The 21245-nt window shown below is 42.5% G+C and overlaps 2 protein-coding genes across 9 annotated transcripts in view; one reads left to right on the forward strand and one right to left on the reverse strand.

Annotated features, from left to right (window-relative positions):
* rtn1 (reticulon 1) overlaps positions 1–3441 on the reverse strand; it is a 134115-nt gene extending 130674 nt beyond the window's left edge. Inside the window, exon 1 of one of the 4 annotated variants that reach the window (XM_033027392.1) lies at positions 3072–3441. In XM_033027392.1, coding sequence (XP_032883283.1) covers positions 3072–3294 — 223 coding nt within the window. In that variant the 5' untranslated portion in view covers positions 3295–3441. The remainder of the gene's footprint in view (positions 1–3071) is intronic. The other 3 variants (XM_033027393.1, XM_033027394.1, XM_033027391.1) reach the window with 3 other exon arrangements.
* Positions 3442–10505: 7064 nt separating this feature from the next.
* The window catches only part of lrrc9 (leucine rich repeat containing 9), a 147659-nt gene continuing 136919 nt past the window's right edge, over positions 10506–21245 (forward strand). For 3 of the 5 annotated variants that reach the window (XM_033027397.1, XM_033027401.1, XM_033027400.1), the window contains exons 1-2: positions 10506–10803; positions 18109–18216. In XM_033027397.1, the coding sequence (XP_032883288.1) occupies positions 18163–18216 (54 nt within the window). In that variant the 5' untranslated portion in view covers positions 10506–10803; positions 18109–18162. The remainder of the gene's footprint in view (positions 10804–18108; positions 18217–21245) is intronic. The other 2 variants (XM_033027398.1, XM_033027399.1) reach the window with 2 other exon arrangements.

Genomic DNA, 21245 nt, shown 5'->3' on the forward strand with positions numbered 1-21245 from the left:
ATTTTTTTGAATCACCGAGAACTGTAGAACCAATATTAGTAACCTAAACCATGAAACTTTACTGGTTTGTCATGAAAGCCCATGAGCTCACTGACACTATGTATCTCTTGCCCCACCCATTGCCTCCTTTGTTCAAGGCGAAAAATGGGTGGATGTTAAATGCTTACTTAATCATAAATTACATTTTTAAAAAACGAATTTTCATGATTTCCCATCCTCCTTACAAAAATAACATCCGTAATTCCAACCAACACCATCTTACACACTTGAACAAATCTGGAAACACTATTCCTATTCTTATTGTGGCAGACACTCATGTAGGTCAGTAAGTTCACTATTTAACTCTTCTATTTTCCATAGCTACTAGCTAGTACAGATTTTAAGTTACTGACTGTGGAACATAATCCTCACGATTAAAAAATGAAGCACCACCAAAACTTGTTACAAATAATGCCATGTTAATTCTCAAAAACTTACTATTACAGTTTGTTTAAATTCCTTCCTTTCTTAGTGACTCTCACATCAATTTCTACTTAACCAACACGAGCTTAGTAAAAAAACAACTACAATTTAAAACTCGCTAAAGACAAAACAAATATTATTCATATACATGAAAATGCTTATAACTAGATCCTATTTACATTAAAAGGTAATGTAATTCCTTGATCTCCTTTCAGCACTGCAGCTTCTGAACAAAGGCAACCAAAACACTAAAGACTGACTGACTTGCAAGGAAACGCTACAAGTAAGAAAACACCAAACTAATCTCTATACATCTTACTTCTGGTACCTTAAAACTTCATGACTAAGTAGACAGGTTCATTGATTCTAGAAACGAATGCTTCGACATATCCCTTAATTTCTGTCTAGCCACTCTTGAAAAACTGAACACATGAGTATTGTGCAGTACTAACAACATATGAAGACAGAAATCTTACTAACCCCTATATTTAAAGTCCTTTACCCAAATACATATTGTATTTAAGAGCATGTGCTAAAAATAGTTAAATCAATGCATTCTTGAAATAGTGTGAAAGACTCATTTTAAAAGAGTTGGATTTGCACCTACATTGTTCACGGAGTTTAAGCATACATTAAGAAAATGCCAGAACCTCTACCATAGAAACATGCAACACTCTTCCAATCAGGAAAGGATGTTTTGTTTCCTGCTTGAATGGCTGAATGATCAACTGATGTGGAAGCAAAAAAATATAATTTGAATAACATTTGGGTCACCTCATTAAGACCAAACACCAATCCACCACTAACTTTACAAAAATATCTTCTTGCTTCATTGAGAAGTTAAAAACCATTTAAATTATTGCTGTAGGAACAGTCAGTATATTTGAATTGCTCTATGTAAAATGAAAGCAAAGCAGACAGAAGAAAAAGATCACTTTCTCCATCTTGCAACACAGGCCTCTTACATCATGCCATACAACATTTACTCAGAAATATCCCAGGATTTTTGCCTCTAATCTCCTGTATTTAATACAACTCATTCTCTTATGAAGAAAATGGTGACTTTCTGTTCTTAGTTTAACATATTTCTTCTCGTTTCAATATCATGCTTCAGTTTTGCCTTTATAGTAAAATTGTAATGTGCCTAAAATATAAATTCCGAGCTGAATAGGGAATTAGTTTTCAGAATTTTCTCTTCCCTGGCATAAGTATCACTTTTAATTTGAACGGAGTAACTATAGTTTTACTACAATATCGTTTCATTTACAATCCTTTTTAACCGAAAAGTTCAGAAATCAATTTAGTTCAACTGTCGTGGGCAGACTCCAGATAAGCCAAATGCTTCAATCTCTCAATTAATTCAACATCACAGAGTATTTTCAGTTTCCATTCTCCCCCTTATGCTTATCTATATTAGATTTCATCTGCCATTGTTCCACTCTTTTGTGAACCGCCTCCACGGTTTTAGCTGCTCTTTCTAGTTTGCGCCATCTGCAAATCTGACTAATTAACAATGAGCTTCTCAAATCAAGTCTTCAGCACATAGAAATAAAAGGATCACTTTCAACTATAGTTTTGTATCCCCAGCTAATGGTTTGGCTAAGATTTTACACCAAACATTGAGCTTGAATAGTATCTTTGTGTGCACAACCTTGTCTCTTTATGATGCCAAGATACATCATAACAAGCCACTATCCAACTGGAAATTGAAAAATAAATTTGTGGCGTATTTCCCCCCCCCCCCCAAACAAATAGTCTCACAGGAGTTTAAAAAAACTATATAGGCTGCAGATAACCAAATTATAAAATGAACGACTCAATATGCTGAAGTATACACATTTAGCACCAATTTCAGTTTTTTACCCACATTGAGCCACAACAATCAAAAACCAGGAAATAGTATTTTATGAACAATTAATTCAAAGTTTGCATTCACTATCACATCAGTGGAATTCATCTGACACTCAAAATATTATTCCATATTATTAAAACTGTCATAATAGCACAAAGGACTCCCACACTAATTAATCTGCTAGTTGAGTTTATCTAGTCAACGATGTACTGTTCAGATTCTAATTTTAGTGTTAAAGTCTTGTGCTCAACATATCAGTAACCCCCTAAAAGCATGTTACATCAGCAGCTGAATTTTCAAAATGTATGTATTATATAAAAAAGTTTTAATATTTAATTAACATATTCTCCCAGAAATACTCTAAACATCAGATGCTCCAACTCAAATTCCGATTGGAACAACTTTAAAACCTATCTGTTCTGAAATCTGACTGAAGGAATAAATGCCAACATTCTTAACAAAGAATTCTGTGAATCTATGCCAACTTTTGCAGAGGACCACAAATGCGACTGTAAAATAACTAAAATGCTACATTTTAGGCATCATTATTTTCAGAAGTCGATATTTGAGATGGAATTAGGATTTATTAAAGTTTATTTAGTTATTTCATTGTATTTAAAAGACGAATGGTCGCATTTAAAATCTTAGGAGAAATGCATTAAGCTAGCGCACTGTTCACATGATTTCAAACCATATCTGCAGACGGTTCGCCTTGCCATATCTCCCCCTCCCCCATCCCACCCCAACCCCACTTTACCTGCGGATGCAGTTGCCTTGGTAACAGGCTGTCCCCTGGAGTCTGGCACCAGCGGCTGCTTCACCTCGGCTCGCCAGCTTTCGGCTGCAGCAGCTGCATCCCCGCCAGTAACTACCGCCCTCGCCTGCGGACCGCTGTCAACACGACAGTCCTCTTGCTCAAGCTCCTCTCCTTCGCTCCACTGTCCCTTTTCAAACGGCTGGACGAAAGGGTTGCTCGCCATGATGGAAGGGTGGATTGTGATGAGGTGCGTCTTTTTAAAGAACTTGGTCTCTTTGTGCAACTCCTAATCCCCGCCTCCTCAGCCCGGAGCTTGTACGCATGTGAAAATGGCTTGTTTGGTTCAAGGTTTCTACCCTGACGTCAGCGGTGGGAGGATGATCTGAAAGATTGAGGTGGATGCTGGGAATCATTCTCATTATAACAAGAATTTAAATACTCATATTCTGATTATTTTTTTTGTAAATAAAACTTTAAAGGTGATTCAACATATTTAAGATTCTTGAATCGCGATTGATTTGTTAACCCGTGTGGTTGGCTGTAAGAAGTTGCTTGTGTATTAATTATTTAACAATCCAGTTACCTAACCGAAGCTGCGATGATTATTGTTTTGCTTAATTTTCTTTCTTGGGGCTACATAGTAGCCAAGTTTTAGAACAGACAACATGTAGCATTTCATGCCACACCCATTCAAACTGATGGAATTTTGACCGGAATATGCGATACGCCCTTCGTAGTTTTCTTTTGTCTGTGTTGGAGTTTTTTTTCTTTCACCACATATCTTGGTGGAAAGTTCAAGACTCGAGATTACCATTCGCTTCCTATCGGATATTTTAAGTTTTCATGCATATTAATAAATATAGTTGTAACGAATTGAAAAGCGACAATTTACTTAAATTGCATTCCTCATCCGCCGGCAAAATATCGACTGGTCAGTTTCTATTAAAATATTTTTAAAATAATGACAATGAAACCTTCAAGAGTGTGCCAGCAATATTGGAAAATTGCTTTTCCCATTCTATTACTTGACTGGTCATTGATCAGTAACAATCAGATTAATTTATCAAAAGGTCTAAAGTATAAAAGAAAGGATGCATAATTTTCCAATGTTCTGGAAATAGGATTGGCAGGAAACCATTCTCCCCATTAGGATCCACCAATCCCTCTCAGCTAGAGAATCAAGATCCTTGTTGAACAGCAAAACTAGAAGGCGTAGCCGACCTGGCCTCCAGGTTGCATGCTATTTCAACTCTCCTTCAAGATCCCACAGACTTGTCAGTCCTTCTCTATTGACAGGGTGAGGCTGTGCCAACAAGAACAACATATATCACCTGGAAAGGCTCCAACCCAATGCTATGAATCTTCCTATTTCAGCTCACCCAGTTCCTCACATCAGATTACAGTATCTGCAGTCTCTAATGTGTACATATCACCTTCTAATTTCTATGCTTCCACGCTTTCATCCTCCCCTCCTCCCACCAAGCTCCATCTGTTTTTTATTCCTCTCTTTCTCCTTATGTCTTTACCTTTCACCCACCAGTGACCACTAGCATATAGTGTTACGTTATAACGCTGTAACACTATCTTCAGCACTCTGGTAGTTTTCACTTTGCACTACTTGTACTGGTGAATGACTTGATTGTGCTAATTCATCGCACGGTTTGACTGGAAGCCATGCAAAGTTTTTAGCTGTATCTGAATATACATGCCATTAACAAACCAACTCTTCCAACTCCACTCCTCCCCTTCCTGTGCCTGATTCCATTTGCTCGTAAACCCCTCCTCACCTGGATCCACCTGTTGTCTGCCAGCCCCTGCCTCACCTCTCTCCCTCACTACCTTATTCTGGCTCTCTCCGCTGCATAGTGAGTGCCAAAGACAAGACCAACACATTTAAATGAATTCAAAACAGAAATGCCAAATAGATCTCAGATTCTTGCAGACATCCCTGTCTTTCCAGCAGTCAACCTTAAGCCAAATTGATTCACTTTAAATGATAAAGAAATAGCTGAGAGCACTGAATGCAACAGAGGTTAGCAGACCATACACCATCCCAACTGCAGTGTTGAAGACCTGGATTAGCTGCATCTCAATCTCAGCTGTTCCAGTACATTTACAGTCCTGACTTTTGAATATGCAGTTGACTTCATTCCATAGTAGTACATCTGGAACACCAATGCCAGCACTCGACTGACAAGAAGTCAAGAAAACTATATCCCAACTGAAAAATAACAATGCCTCTGGAGATACTGTATTCCTGCTGAAATCTAAAATTTGGTGACAAAAGAGCTCCGATCACAAATTCAAACTCATTGTCCATATCTGGGATACAGAGGGTCTACCTGGCAAAGAATGAAGATTTGGAATTGATTAGGGGTAATTTTAGTCGAATCGTGTCATTCATCCAAAAAAAAAAATTCAACATGAAAATCAATTAAAACATCAAAAATTGCAACAATTTTTTTTTAAATAGCATAACAAGAACCTGGAAGTAATACATGTTTTTATTGATGTGTAATAAATTCTGATCAGTGCAATTATTTATCAGAATTTAAATGTATTTTAAAATATATGAAGGTCATTTCTTCAGGCTTTTCCTTTATGATTATATTTGATTCCCTTGTGGTGGAGGCAAAGGAAGCAGGTTAGAAGCATTTGCATAATTTATATCTTCTATTTTATGCCATACTATATCTCAGGGTTCCGAAATAGTAAAAGCCAAACCATCTGTAGGGATCTGAAACACTTTCCATATTAATATGATAATTATGCACATCTATTAAAGTCATAAATGTGCAAATGTTTTAGATTATTGTGTAATCATAATAGTTGAATATATTTGCTGTACTTTAGGCAATATTTTAAACTCTCTACACTTAGGTAAATATAATTTATGATCGTAACTGGTCAGTTGCAATCCTTATGCCCCTGTCCCACTTAGGAAACCTGAACGGAAACCTCTGGAGACTTTGCGCCCCACCCAAGGTTTCCGTGCGGTTCCCGGTGGTTGCAGGTGGTTGCCAGAGGCTGCAGGTAGTGGAGGCAGGTAGGTAGACTGACAAAAACCTCCGGGAACCACACGGAAACCTCGGGTGGGGCACAAAGTCTCCAGAGGTTTCCGTTCAGGTTTCCTAAGTGGGACAGGGGCATTAGTTTCTGTTTACATATGTGAAGGCAGGGGCTGTCGTTATCTACACAAGGCTAGGAAGGAGAAAGCACGCAGTTTCATCCTTTATGCACAATAAAACTGTGCTTCTTTGAAGTCTGCTGAATGATGTTTGGAATATAAGCCTGGCAGTGTTGAACCCACTGTTGGGTAGTCCACAAACATTAACACTTTGGATTTATTAGAGTAGCCACATAATCAAGGTATCCAATTAGTATTTTTATTCATGGACCCAAACTTCCCACTTTGGCAATAGTGCATTGGCTAAATGCTATAGCCCAACTGTGCCAACTAATTTAATAAACGCTTAAAATTTCTGCTTCATAAAAGTTTCAGCCATGTAGTTCGGCAACTTGAACGTCCAGGAGTGGAAAAGACTGCAGAAAGTTGTAACCACTGCCCAGTCCATCACCGGCTCTGACCTCCCCACCATCGAAGAGATCTATCGCAGTTGCTGCCTCAAAAAGGCTGCCAACATCATCAAAGACCCATAGCATCCTGGTCACACACGCATCTCACCATTGCCATCGGGAAGAAGGTACACAAGCCTGAAATCTGTAACATCCAGGTTCAGGATCAGCTTCTTCCCCATAGCCATCAGGCTATTAAGCACACCATTAAATAAGCTCTGAACAATAACAGTCTATTATTATTATTGCATTATATCTGTTTATTTATTGTGTATATATGGTCTATGGTCCGTAGACACACTGAACTTTTATCTTCCGTTTTGTATTATGTTTACATATTCTGTTGTGCTGCAGCAAGTAAGAATTTCATTGTCCTATCTGGGACACATGACAATAAAACTCTCTTGACTTGACTCTTGAATTCCATCCCTAAACATCTATGCCTCTCTATACTTCCATTTTTGACCACGTTTTTTGGTAATTTAATGTAATAACTCATTTTCTGGCTCACTCTCAAATGTTGTTTGGTAACGTTTCCATGAAGTGCCCTGGGATGCAATTTGGCAATGTTAAAATTGCAGCAGTTGTTGATTCTCTGGTAATATTCAATCCTGCAAGCAAAGCAGGTTTTGGATTTGAACAGTGACCCCAGGAGGTATTTCCTGGAACTGTTTGCTTAAATTTTTTAAAAGGACCCATTGTACTTGCTGGACATAGAACAATGAATGGTTATAAACGGAGTTATGCATATAATAAGAAGCCAGATGTGGGAATGTTGAGAGAGAACAAATATATTGAGAGAGACCATGCTTGTTGAGGACTGATGAGAATTACTTAGCAGGATAAATTAGACAAAGAGGAGCACAAGAAGAGGGCCTCCAGATTGCACAACCAGGCCCACCCTCCTCCTCCCTTAATTTCAGCATTCTATATGAATAACTTGCTTTGTTACTCTCTGGGTCTGCTCTTCCATCTCCACCTTTTCAAAAACAATCCCATTCAACCACAGGAGATGCAACACATGGCCTTTTACATCTTCCCTTCCCAACATCCAGTCTCCCAAAAAGTCCTTCCAGGTGAAATGGTAATTCACTTGCACTTTCTCCAATTCACAAAATATGGTTTCCTCTACTTTGGAGAAACCAAATATAGATTGGTTGACAACTTGGCAGAGCACTGAAGTTCAGTCTGCAGGCACATCCCTGACCTTCTGGTTTTCTGTCACTTTAATTCTCTATCCCACTCTTACTTTCTTTGAGTGACCTACTACGCTGTTATAATATTCACTGTAAGAACACACATCTTCTCCCCGAGCAGATTGCAGCCTTCCAGACTCATTATTGAATTTTACAACCTAAGGCAACTCGCTTTCTCTGTATCAGAACTGACTGATTTGTTATGGGACCGATGCCATTCCATCTCTTTTGATTAGCGCAATCTGACCTACTGCACATTTCCTTCACCTTTGCATTTCATTGTATTTGTTTTCCTTTGCTTGTGTTCCCTCCCTTTAACTATTATCTTTCATTTTTATGTAAGGTAGACAAAAAAGCTGGAGCAACTCAGCGGATGAGGCAGCATCTATGGAGCGAAAGGATAGGCGACGTTTCGGGTCGAGACCCTTCTTCAAACTGATGTGGGGGGGGGGGGGGAAAGAAAGGAAGAGGTGGAGACAGTAGGCTGTGGGAGAGCTGGGAAGGGGAGGGGAAGTCCTCTGTTTATGTTCTCTGATTCTATTCACTCATGAACCTTTCAACTGGATGACCTTGTACAACTTAAAATCCTGCGACCATCTTGGCTACACTCTATCATGTGTTGCTTTTGGGATAAACCTGGAAACTAAGGCTCCCAATGAAAGCAGGTCTTACATCAGTGATAGGAAAGTTGTTAGAGAAGAGAGTGAAGGACAGACTTTATGTTCATTTGAAAAGGAAAGGGCTGATTAGGAATAGTCAACATGGTATTGTCGAGGGGAGATTATGTCTTGAAATTTGTATTTTTGTTGAGGTAGTAAATAAGAAAATTGATTATAATAAAGTGGTAAATATGGTTTATAGAAACCTTTAGACAAGGTCCCACTTGGTAGGCTGGTTCAGAAAGTTAAAGCCTAAAGGATCCAATGTGTATTGGCAAACTGGACCCAAAACAGATTTGGTGATCTAGTTTATAGTGGAGGGGTATTTTTCTAGAGGAAGTCTGTAACAAATAGTGTACTGCAGCTTTGTCTTTTTGTAATATAAAATCTTTGTCTTTTTGTAATATAAAATATAATGACTTGGATGAGTACTAGGGTGATATGTTTAGCGAGTTTACAGATGACATGAAAATTATGGAATCGTAGGTTGCAGAGGTTGTCCAGAATATAGCAGAACGTAGATCAGCTGTAAAGCGTGAAGTAATGCACATTTGCAAGTTAAATTCTGATAGGACAATGTAGAGCAAATGGTAGGGACGTTAGCAGCATTAACATAGAGATAAACTTTGGGGTAGAAATCCACAGCCCAACAGTCGCACAGGTTGATAGAATGGAGAAAAAGGCATTAATAATGTATGCTTGCGTTCATTGGCCAATGCATTGAATATGGACACAAAGTGCTGGAGAAACCCAGCAAGTCAGGCAGTGTCTCTGGAGAACATGGCTAGGTGACATTTCAGGTCAGGAAGGCTCCCGACTCAAATGCCACCCCATCCACGTTCTCCAGGGATGCTGTTTGACTCATTGAGTTAGTTTAGTTTCGAGATAGAGCGCAGAAACAGGCCCTTCGGTCCACCGGGTCCGTGCCGACCAGCGATCCCCGCACATTATCCCACACCCACTAGGGACAATTTTTACATTTACCAAGCCAATTAACCTACGTCTTTGGAGTGTAGGAGGAAACCAAAGCTCTTGGAGAAAATCCACGCAGGTCACGGGGAGAACGAACAAACTCCATACAGACAGCACCCGCAATCGGGATCGAACCCGGATCTCCGGCGTTGCATTTACTGTAAACCAGCACCTGCAGTTCTATGATTCTGCATTGAATATAAGAGCTGGGACAAATGTTGCACAAAACATTGGTCTGCATATTGTGTGCTCGTCACTTTGCAGGAGTATGTGGTAGCAATAGAAAAGAGATCAAAAGGGATTAAATAGGTCGTTGCCTGGAATTGAGGGCTGTATTCATCAACTGGGTGGGCTAGATTTATTCCCACTGGAATTATAGAAGTTGGGAGATCAGTTGCAGTTATATAAGACGTTGGTGAGACCACATTTAGAGTATTGTGTTCAGTTCCGGGCACCATGTTATAGGAAAGATGTGGTCAAGTTGGACAGGGTGCAGAGACGATTTCACAGGAATGTGGCCAGGACTTGGGGTCTGACCAATAGGGAGAGGATTCACAGTCTGTGACTCTTATTCCCTGAAGCGCAGGAGGATGAATAATGATCTAATAGAGATGTATAAAATCATGCGAGGAATATACCATACAGAGTAGGGGAATCGAGAACCACAAGGCATCGGTTTAAGGTGAAGGGGGAAATATTTTATAGGAATCTGAGGGGTAAATTTTTCAAACAAAGGGTGGTTGTATAGAAGGAGTGAAGGGTATATGGTGGGTGTATGCAAAAGGAGGTAGTTGAGGCAAGGACTGTCTCAACATTTAGGAAGCAATTAGAGAAATATGGGCCAAGCGCAGGAAGGTGGGACGAGTGTACAATGGAACATGTTGATCGGCGTGGGCAAGTTGGGCCGAGGGGGCTGTACTCACGCAGTATGTGACCAAAGATACATGAGGAGCATCTTTGGTATGACTATGACTCAAGGAATGTAGAAGGCCTTAATCGAGCGTCACGTCAAAGATGATTTTGAAAACAGTTAACAAGAATCAGATTTGTTCAAACCCTAGAATAAATATCGAGTAATTTATGCAAATATCAGTTTCCTTTGGATGCGCACACCGTGTGTACTTCATCTCTCGTGTTCAACAAGGACTTGCCCAGCCGACCTTTAACCTCTGACTGTTCCATGGAAACCAAAATGGCTCCCGGACAACGGAGACGCGCAGCGACTTAGAATGGCAGGTCGGCGAAACGAGCTTTAAACCGGGAACCGATAACAGCCCGGGTCAATAAGTCGCGTCGAAATCGGGTGCCTGGAAGCGAGAGACAGGCCAGGTCATTTTTTTTTAATGCTCTTTGATCTTTGTTTTTTCATGAAAGTGGGGTTACCGTGGCGGGTGCGTGGAACTGGATCTGGATCTGCACCGGGCGTCCATCGCTTATGAAAAGCGAGTCTGTAAACTGCACTCAGTTTGTACAGGGCGGGCACCCTCACCCGTCTCATCGGCACGTGTTTGAGTTGGTTGTTTACCGAGAAGATAGTTTCGAGGGTTTACGAATGCCAAATATAACGCGAGGGTACCGTATCCCAAACGCGATAGCGGCCTGACTCTAAAACTGTAGAGCTGGGTGCACCTTCCGTGGGCCAAGACCCACTCGTGAACATTTAAGCCGCCCATGGTTTAAATTAAGCAATCAGTTGACTTATTGAAAGCCTTATCTCCCCTTCCCCCAACGTCATGTTGTAAAAGGGCTTCTACCTGATTGGATATTTTGCACCAATTTTAGTTAATTAAAGTTAGGGATGCCCCTTGTGAAATGTGGTCATAGAAATTAAGTTTCACTAATGTTTCTTATTTGTTTCCAGTGTATACCTTGTTATGCCCTTCTAATGACAATGTTCCACTTTCATGCCTTTATGTTTATTATATTTCCTTATGTTTATATTTCCCCGCGTTTTGTCCGTGCTTGTAAAATCGGTAAGGGGACAGAACATGCCCATCTCTGGCCGGCGGTTCTGTTGAGGGGCCTTATTATATATCGTATGCTCTTCTGGTGTAGTGCATTGTGTTGTCCGGCAGGCAAACAGATGTGCATGCCTACCCATAAAATATGTCAGTAAGAAAAATACATCTATTCTGCAGTCTGCTGGTTTCCACTGAGACCATTACTAATTTGATTCACTGAATACTTTAAGTCACTGTATGCTAATTGACATTCCTCATTTACTCCATTTGCATCTATTTTGGCTCCATTCTCCGCTATCGTGGAAAATTTTAAAACTTGAGAGCTGAAAGTTCCTGTCTGAATGTGGCCAAAGTGCTGTATCTAATTCCTGAGCGAACATCACTGGTATGGAGGCAGACTTAAAAATCTACACCTGCTAATCACTTTCCAAACCATGGTAAAGTCTCCCAGGCAGTCCCTTGGCCAATATCATGGCAGCACATTAATACCAAGTCAAGCATGGAACCCAAATCTAAAGACACCTCTCCAATATAATGAAAAATGCCCTATCCACTCCTCAAATATCACAGCCACTTTTGACAACAATGGTTCCATAATTGCAGCTTCTGTAATTTTCAGTTGTCCATTAATTCTTTGCATGCATGGGCTTTCTTGCAGGGATCTCATATGGCAGCTCACTTGTGAGAATCAAATCTTAATGGTGGAAGGAATGTTGTGCCTCATGTGGAATTCCAATCTCCATTGTGTGCTGAGGTTCCATCCAACCCTGGTGTTGAAAACTCTGGTCATTTTCTTGCAAAATGTTTAATTCACTTGTACTGTGTCATACCACCTGCCTCTTGTGGCATAATTGTCCAGATTGATAACTTGGACAATCATTTTAAACTGATCAGGACTATACTGATCTCTGTGAAGTGTGCAAAATTCTAAGGATGCCTGGCAGATAGATGCAGAGAAAATATTGAGCTCAGTTGTGATGTTTAGAATCAGGAATCGCTATCAAAATAAGGAGATGACCATTAAATTCAGAGATTTAAAAAAATTATTCATGCAGAGGATTTTAATCTATGGAATTTTCTAAAGGGATTTGGAGGCTCTTGATAAGTACAGATGTCAGGGGTTATGGGGAGAAGGCAGGAGAATGAGGTTAGGAGGGAGAGATAGATCAGCCATGATTGAATAGCGGAGTAGACTTGATGGGCAGACTGGCCTAATTCTGCTCCTATTCCTTATGACCCTATGATCACTTATGACCTTATGGCTCAGTCACTGACTTAAAATTTTATTTTTAGCTATTTTGGGTAATCAAGAGAAATGTGATCGGAGCAGAAAATTGGTGCAGAGGTAGAAGAAGAATCATGATCTTATGAATGGCTGATCTATCTCAGATTCCTGCTTGGAGTCATCCTGCAAAAGCATTGTGGGTCTTTCAGTTACCTACTACATTTCTGGTCTTTGAAGCATAGATTGCTTCAACTTTTAAATGAATAATTACCATTAACTACCATTGAAGGCTGGGCATTCAGATGCCAGTTCAAACTGGGGAATTACTATCTAAAACATAGAAACATAGAAAATAGGTGCAGGAGGAGGCCATTCGGCCCTTCGAGGCAGCACCGCCATTTATTGTGATCATGGCTGATCGTCCCAAATCAATAACCCGTGCCTGCCTTCTCCCCATATCCCTTGATTCCACTAGCCCCCAGAGCTTTATCTAACTCTCTCCTTAATCCAGCCAGTGATTTGGCCTCCACTGCCCTCAGTGGCAGGGAATTCCACAAATTCACAACTCTCCGAGTGAAAACGTTTTTTCTCACCTCAGTCTTAAATGGCCTCTCCTTTATTCTAAGACTGTGGCCCCTGGTTCTGGACTCGCCCAACATTGGGACATTTTTCCTGCATCTAACTTGTCCAGTCCTGTTATAATTTTATATGTTTCTGTAAGATCACCCCCTCATCCTTCCAAACTCCAGTGAATACAAGCCTAATCTTTTCAATCTTTCCTCATATGACAGTCATCCCAGAATCAATTTCGTGAACCTACGCTACACGGCCTCAATCACAAGGATGTCCTTCCTCAAATGAGGAGACCAAAACTGTACACAATACTCCAGATGTGGTCTTACCAGAGCCCTATAAACTGCAGAAGAACCTCTTTACTCCTATACTGAAATCCTCTTGTTATGAAGGCCAACATTCCATTAGCTTTCTTCACTGCCAGCTGTACCTGCACGCCAACTTTCAGTGGCTGGTGTACAAGGACACCCAGATCTTGTTGCACCTCTCCCTTACCTAACCTAACCCCATTGAGATAATAATCTGCCCCCTTGTTTTTGCCGCTAAAGTGGATAACCTTACATTTATCTATATTATACTGCATCTGCCACGCATCTGCCCACTCACTCAATCTGTCCAGGTCACCCTGCAACCTCCTAACATCCTCTTCACAGTTCGCACTGCCATCCAGCTTTGTGTCATATGCAAACTTGCTAGTGTTGCTCCTAATTCCTTCTTCCAAATCATTAACATATACTAGACCCACTAGACCCGTTGTGTCCCATGTTCACATGGGAGGGCTTGTCCCCCAACGCAATATTCCACCTCTCCACCAATTCCAATATTGGTGGCCAGTGGGATGGGGGGGGGGGGGGGGGGGGGGGGGGATTTCTGGAGCCCTAGTATGGGTGTTGTGGGCTGAAGGGACTGGTTTCCAGAGGGCTAGTATGGACATTGTGGGCCAAATGGATTCTTGAGGTGGCAGCTCAGTCACTCAAGCCTGATGTGCTGGCAGCTCACTCACGGCTGGTGGGTTGGCAGTTGACTCACGGCTATTCCTTGAAATTCCATTTCAAGCAGGGTGCAAGGCCACCAAATTCAAATGCAGTTTCCTACCATTTCAAGCAGGGTGCATGGTCACCAAATTCAAGTGCAGTTTCTTACCACTTCAAACAGGGTGCAAGGCCACCAAATTCAAGTGCAGTTTCATACCATTTCAAGCAGGGTGCAAGGCCACCAAATTCAGGTGCAGTTTCCTATCACTTCAAGCAAGATGCAAGGCCACTGAATTGAAGTGCAGTTTCCTACCTCTTCAAGCAGGGTGCAAGGCCACCAAATTCAAGTACAGTTTCCGACCACTTCAAGCAGGGTGCAAGGCCACCGAATTCAAGTGCAGTTTCATACCACTTCAAGCAGGGCGCAAGGCCACCAAATTCAAGTGCAGTTTCATACCACTTCAAACAGGGTGCAAGTCCACCAAACTCAAGTGCAGTTTCATACCACTTCAAGCAGGGTCCAAGTCCACCAAACTCAAGTGCAGTTTCATACCACTTCAAGCAGGGTGCAACGTCACCAAATTCAAGTGCAGTTTCCTACCACTTCAAGCAGGGTGCAGGGCCACTTGCGGCTGTGATTTTTGGCCATCTTCCCCCCTCCGCTGCGCAGGACAAGAGGATTTTTCCCATTGATGAAAAATAAAAGTTATTAGTATTTAAAAAATGTTGAGATTCTCTCTCCTGAGGGCCACGCCCCTTCCGGAGGGACTATAAAACCCGGAAGTGCTGAGTGCCTCAGTCAGTCTCTGCAAGATGGGGGAGCGAGAGGGTCACGGCTCTCAGTCTGAGCTGTGAATAACACTGAACACATGTCTACTAAATTGTGAGTGGTTTTACTGACCTGTCAGTGGCCTTAATGTGGTTTGAAATATGGTTTGGAAATGATAAAGCTGTGTTGCCTTTGGTTTGGAAATGCTAAAGCTATGTTGCCTTTGGTTTGGAAATGCTAAAGCTGTGTTGCCTTTGGTTTGGAAATGCTAAAGCTGTGTTGCCTTTGGTTAGGAAATGCTAAAACTGGCTTGCATAATTAAAGTTGCCTTGCCTAATTAAAGTTGCCTTGTTTAATTAAAGTTGCCTTGCCTAATTTCAAGTTGCCTTGCCTTCTATATAATTAAAAGTCTAATCTTGACCACTTCCTGTTTGCGCTTTATATTGATTTTAGAAAAAACTCTACCATGTACGGCTGTGATTTTTGGCCATCTTACTCAGAAACCCCCTCCGCTCATCAGGTGCTGAGGATTTGTCCCATCAATGAAGAATAAAGGTGTTATTAGTGTTTTAAAAATGTTGAGATTCTCTTTCCTGTCAATCACGCCATGAAGGCCACGCCCCTTCTGGTGGGAGGGGGGAGGGACTATAACACCCAGAAGTGTGGGCGTGGCTCAGTCTCTGCAAGATGGAGGAGGAAGAGGTCACGACTCGCTGTCTTTAGTGGCCTTGCACCCTGCTTGAAGTGGTAAGAAACTGCACTTGAATTTGGTGGCCTTGCACCTGCTTGAAATGGAATTTCAAGGAATAGCTGGGAGTCAACTGCCAGCCCACCAGTCGTGAGTGAGTGAGCTGCCAGCGCAACAGGCTTGAGTGACTGAGCCGCCAGTCCAAAAATCCATTCGGCCCACAATGTCCATACAATAGCCCTCTGGAAACCAATCCCTTCAGCCCATAACACCCATACTAGATACTAGCGCTCCAGAACCCCCCCCCCCCCCACTGGCCACCAATATTGGAATTGGTGGAGTGGTGGAATATTGCGATGGGAGACCAGCCCTCCCGTGTGATGCTGGGACCCAACAGGTCCCACTTACTCTAGTATTCTTTAAAACCCACTAAGGATATTCTTGCAGTTTTAGTCATACAGCATGGCAACAGACCCTTCGGCCCCTGGATGCCCCATCTACACTTGCCCGCATTTGGTCCATATTGTTCTAAACCTTTCCTATCTATGTACCTGCCCAAATCTATCTATACATAACTAAAGCTCTGATCTTGTGCTCTTCCGGTTTGGGTGATTTTTCTATTTGCGCAAAAACGGTACGCGATAGCGCTACGATTTTTCACCAGCTCACTCACCGTTCTCCTGTGCTGCAAGTGCAACATGTTTTTTCCGATCTGTGGTATATTATAAAATTAGCGAGGTTTAAAAATCTTAAAAAACGCGTGCGCAGATCGATCTCCTCTCCTGCCGGTCAGTGCCGCGCAGATTAGTCTTTTCTCCTGTCACTACTCGGGACGGTACACCCTTTCCTGCGCCATTGCGTCATTACTGGAGCTGAGGGAATCTGATCCCGGCATAGGAGAGCGTCTAGCGCCTGCTGTGAGTCCCAAAAGAACTGCCATCGCCACGCACAGCAGCTCCAACCCCTTCCCCTCTGGTCCCCCTCGCTGGCTCCTGCCCCCTCCCCAATGATACCCCCCCCACCTCCCACCCACACGCCGGCATGGCTGTAACTGCTGGTGCTTCCGGGCCAATCCGAGGCAAGAAGGGAGAGGAGCGACAACCCGGAGATCCTGGGGAGGGAGATTGGGGAGGAGAGGTGATAGAGGAGGGGAGTGGGGAGAGGAGTTATGGAGGGAGGGAGTGATTGAGGGTAGGGGAAAGGAGAGGTGAGGGAGAGATTGGGGAGGATAGGAGGAGAGGAAAAAGAGTGAAGAAGGAGAGGGGGAGGAGGGGGAATAGAGGGGGGGAGGTATGCAGATGGGAATAGAGGGAGAGGAGGTCAGTGGCGGAGGTGAGGAGGGATTGTGGGGGGATAGGGGGAGGTGAGGAGTGGGGGGTAGGGTGGTAGGGAGGGGAGAGGAGTTATGGTAGCAGGGAATGACTGAGGGTAGGGGAAAGAAGAGGGAGGGAGAGGGGAGGGAGGGATTGGGGGAGGGAAGGAGGAGAGGGGAAAGAAGGGGGAGGGGGAGAGAGTGCTAGGGATGAGGGGAAATGAGCTGCGGCTGTGCAGTTGGGGGCTATGGGTGAATGGTGGAATATTGCGTTGGGGGACCAAGCCTCCTGTATGACAGGGACCCAAACGGGTCCCACAGTCTAGTGTATTTTAAATGTTATAGTATCTGCCGCAACTATCTCCTGTGGCAACTTGTTTTAACCACCCACCACCCACTGTGAAAACATTGCCTATAGGTTCCTATTAAACTTTACCCATCTCATCTTAAGCCTATGTCCTCTGATTCTTAATTCCCCTTCTCTTGATTTTTGAAGTTGTTGAATATTAACCTTCCACCAAACATGTCAATGTATATGTGAGGAGATAGGAGCAAGGCGGAAAAACCTACACCGGGAGAACATTCAATATCCACAGACAGTGTCGGGGATTATTATTGGACATAGATCACTGAAGCTGTGAGGTAGCAGCTATCCTGCTGCATACTGTGCTGATCCATTGCAAATTAAGTAAGTAAGTAAGTTTATTGGCCAAGTATTCACATACATGGAATTTGCCTTGGTGCTCCGCCCACAAGTAACAACATGACATACAGTGACAGTTACGAATGACTCAGAAAACACTAAACATTAATAATAATAGAACATTAATGATAAAACACCATTGATCAAGCATGTGAATCAACAAAATACCAGATCAAAGGGAGGCTACAGATTTTTGGCTGTTGAGTAGAGCAACTACTCATGAATAAAAACAGTTTTTATGTCTGGCTGTAGCAGCTTTGACAGTCCGGAGTCGCCTTCCAGAGGGAAGTGATTCAAAGAGTTTGTGGCCAGGGTGAGAGGGGTCAGAGATGATCTTGCCTGCTTGTTTCCTGGCTTCCTTTAAGTTAGATATTTTTGAAATAATACATTTTATTAGATTTGCAGGAAATTGCTTGATTTTTTATTTAACTCTTCAGAAGTTAATTTGTATATTGACATGTACAAAATGGATCACTTCTAAAGATGAAAAGGATGAGCCAACCACAGAATGGAGGAGAAGACATTTTCAAAGAGCTGGTAAGAACATCACATCCATTGTCATCGTGGCTGATGTTTCAGAAAGTAAATTATGCATTATTTTCTTTAGAAATGAGTTTCGCTTTAATATATTAGATTTGCCATTGGAAGCATGGCAAAAATAACACCTAATAGTCTTTAATAGACAATAGACAATAGGTGCAGGAGTAGGCCATTCGGCCCTTCGAGCCAGCACCACCATTCAATGTGATCATGGCTGATCATCCCAAATCCGTACCCCGTTCCTACCTTCTCACCTTATCCCCTGACTCTGCTATCTCTCATCCTTCTAAACTCCAGAGTGTACAAGCCCAGCCTCTCCATTCTCTCAGCATATGACAGTCCCACCAAACCGGGAATTAACATTGTAAACTTACGCTGCACTCCCTCAATAGCAAGAATGTCCTTCCTCAAATTAGGGGACCAAATCTGCACACAATACTCCAGGTATTGTCTCACTAGGGCCCTGTGCAACTGCAGAAGGACCTCTATGCTCCTATACTCGACCCCTCTTGCTATAAAGGCCAACATGCCATTCGCTTTCTTCACTGCCTGCTTGAAAGTGAGGAGAGTATTCTTAAACCACAGGACAATAAGGTGGGCTGAGGAATAAGAGTAATCCTGACAAGTGCAAAGTGATGTACTTTGGGAGGACAAAGGAAAGAATTTATGTGCTGTTCTGGTCATGACATTACAGGAAGAATGTGGAGGCTTTGGAGACAGTGCAGAAGAGGTTCATAAGGATGAGAGTGTTAGCAATAAGGAGAGATTGGACAAACTTGGATTATTTTCTCTGGAGCAATGGTGGCTGAAGAACGACCTGATAGAAATCTATCAAATTATGAGAGGCATCAATAGGGTAGATAGTCACAGTGGAAAGGGTGGAAATGTTGAATGCACGAAGACATGTATTTAAGTTGAGAGGGGAAAAGTTCAAAGTACATTTGCCAGGCCTGTTATTTTACTCCGAGAGTGACGGGTGCCTGGAATGTACTGCCCAGGGAGATGGTGAAAGCAGATACAAGAGCAACATTCAAGAGGCATTTCGACAGGCAGACGAACAGACATGGGATAGAGGGATATCTAGCAATGTTTAGGTGGATGGGAATAATTTAAATTGGCACCATAGTCAACACTGACATTATGGGCTGAAGGTCCTATTCTTATGTGGTACTGATTCAAAGGGGATCTGAGGGGTATATATTTAACTGAGTAGTTTATATTAGCAACGAGCAGTCAAAGCAGGAGGTGGAGGTAGGAACAGAAACCACTTATGAGGCATCTAGATAGGTACTGGAATGAACGAACCATAGAGAGATATGGAATTGATGTAGCAAGTGGGATTTGTATCAATTGGCATGAATGTTGGCATAGATATGGCGGGCTGAAAAGCTTGTTTTTATTATGTACAACGCCATGAATCTATTAATAAGAGTAGAATAAATACAATAAATAATTGAGCGCTAAGGAGAACTAAGAAATTGAGAGATCTTGGTGGACATATCCAAGGATCTGTAAATGTGGCGGCGCATGTCAATACGGTGTTGATAAGGTGTTCGGGATACTTGCCTTCATTTGCTAGTGGGTAGGAAATATGAGCAGGGAGGTTAAGATTCAACTTTGTGAACCAATCGTTGGGTCACAGCTCGAAGATTATGTGCTTTTCTGTTCACTAAATATAATTACACAGGACAGGTTCATCAGGATGGAGAATTCCAGTTAAAAGCACAGACTGGATAGTCTGGGTATGTTTTCTTTGGAGTAAAGAAGGCTGAGAGGGGATCTGATAGAGATTTAAAATAACTTAACACTTCTGAGGGGCACAGATAGTGTAGATAGTAGGAACCTCTTCCACTTGGCAGAGGTGTCTACAACCAGAGGGTGAGTGTTTGTCAGCGGTTAGAGGTTTAGAGGGGGTCTAAGGAAGTATTTTCTTTACCCAGAGAATGGTTAGAATCTAGAATACACCACCAAAGGGAGTGTAAAATGGGATGTGAACATAGATACTTGATCGTCAGAGATAGGCACAAAGTGCTGGAGCAACTCAGTGGATCAGGCAGAAACTCTGGAGATAAAGGATCGGTGACGTTTTGGGTTGGAACCTTTTTCAGACGGAAAGTAAGGGTGCGGTGGGGGGTGGTGAAGAGCTGAAGGTGAGAAAAGACCAGGGCCATTCAATAGACAATAGACAATAGGTGCAGGAGTAGGCCATTCGAGCCAGCACAGCCATTCAATGTGATCATGGCTGATCATCCCCAATCAGTACCCCGTTCCTGGCTTCTCCCCATATTCCCTGACCCTGCTAGGCGGATTAGGCAGATTACTATCTATATGGCGTCAAATTGGGAAAAGGGGAACTACAACGGGATCTGGGGGTCCTTGTACATTAGTCTATGAAAGGAAGCATGAAGGTACAGCAAGCAGTGAAGAAAGCGTATGGCATGTTGGCCTTTATAACAAGAGGAATCTAATATAGGAGCAAAGAGGTCCTTCTGCAGTTGTACAGAGCCCTAGTGAGACCACACCTGGAGTATTGTGTGCAGTTTTGGTCCCCTAATTTGAGGAAGGACATTCTTGCTATTGAGGGAGTGCAGCGTAGGTTTACAATGTTAATTCCCGGGATGGCAGGACTGTCATATGCTGAGAGAATGGAGCAGCTGGGCTTGTTCACTCTGGAGTTTAGAAGGATGAGAGGTCATCTCATTGAAACATATACGATTGTTAAGGGCTTGGACACGCTAGAGGCAGGAAACATGTTCCCGATGTTGGGGGAGTCCAGAACCAGGGGCCACTGTTTAAGAATAAGGAGTAAGCCATTTAGAACGGAGGCGAGGAAACACTTTTTCTCACAGAGAGTGGTGAGTCTGAGGAATTCTCTGCCTCAGAGGGCGGTGGAGGCCGGTTCTCTGGATGCTTTCAAGAGAGAGCTACATAGGGCTCTTAAAAATAGCAGAGGCAGGGGATATGGGGAGAAGGTAGGAACGTGGTACTGATTGGGGATGATCAGCCATGATCACATTGAATGGTGG

This window comes from Amblyraja radiata, chromosome 9 (assembly GCF_010909765.2).
Source record: "Amblyraja radiata isolate CabotCenter1 chromosome 9, sAmbRad1.1.pri, whole genome shotgun sequence".
In the NCBI taxonomy this organism is placed as follows: domain Eukaryota; kingdom Metazoa; phylum Chordata; class Chondrichthyes; order Rajiformes; family Rajidae; genus Amblyraja; species Amblyraja radiata.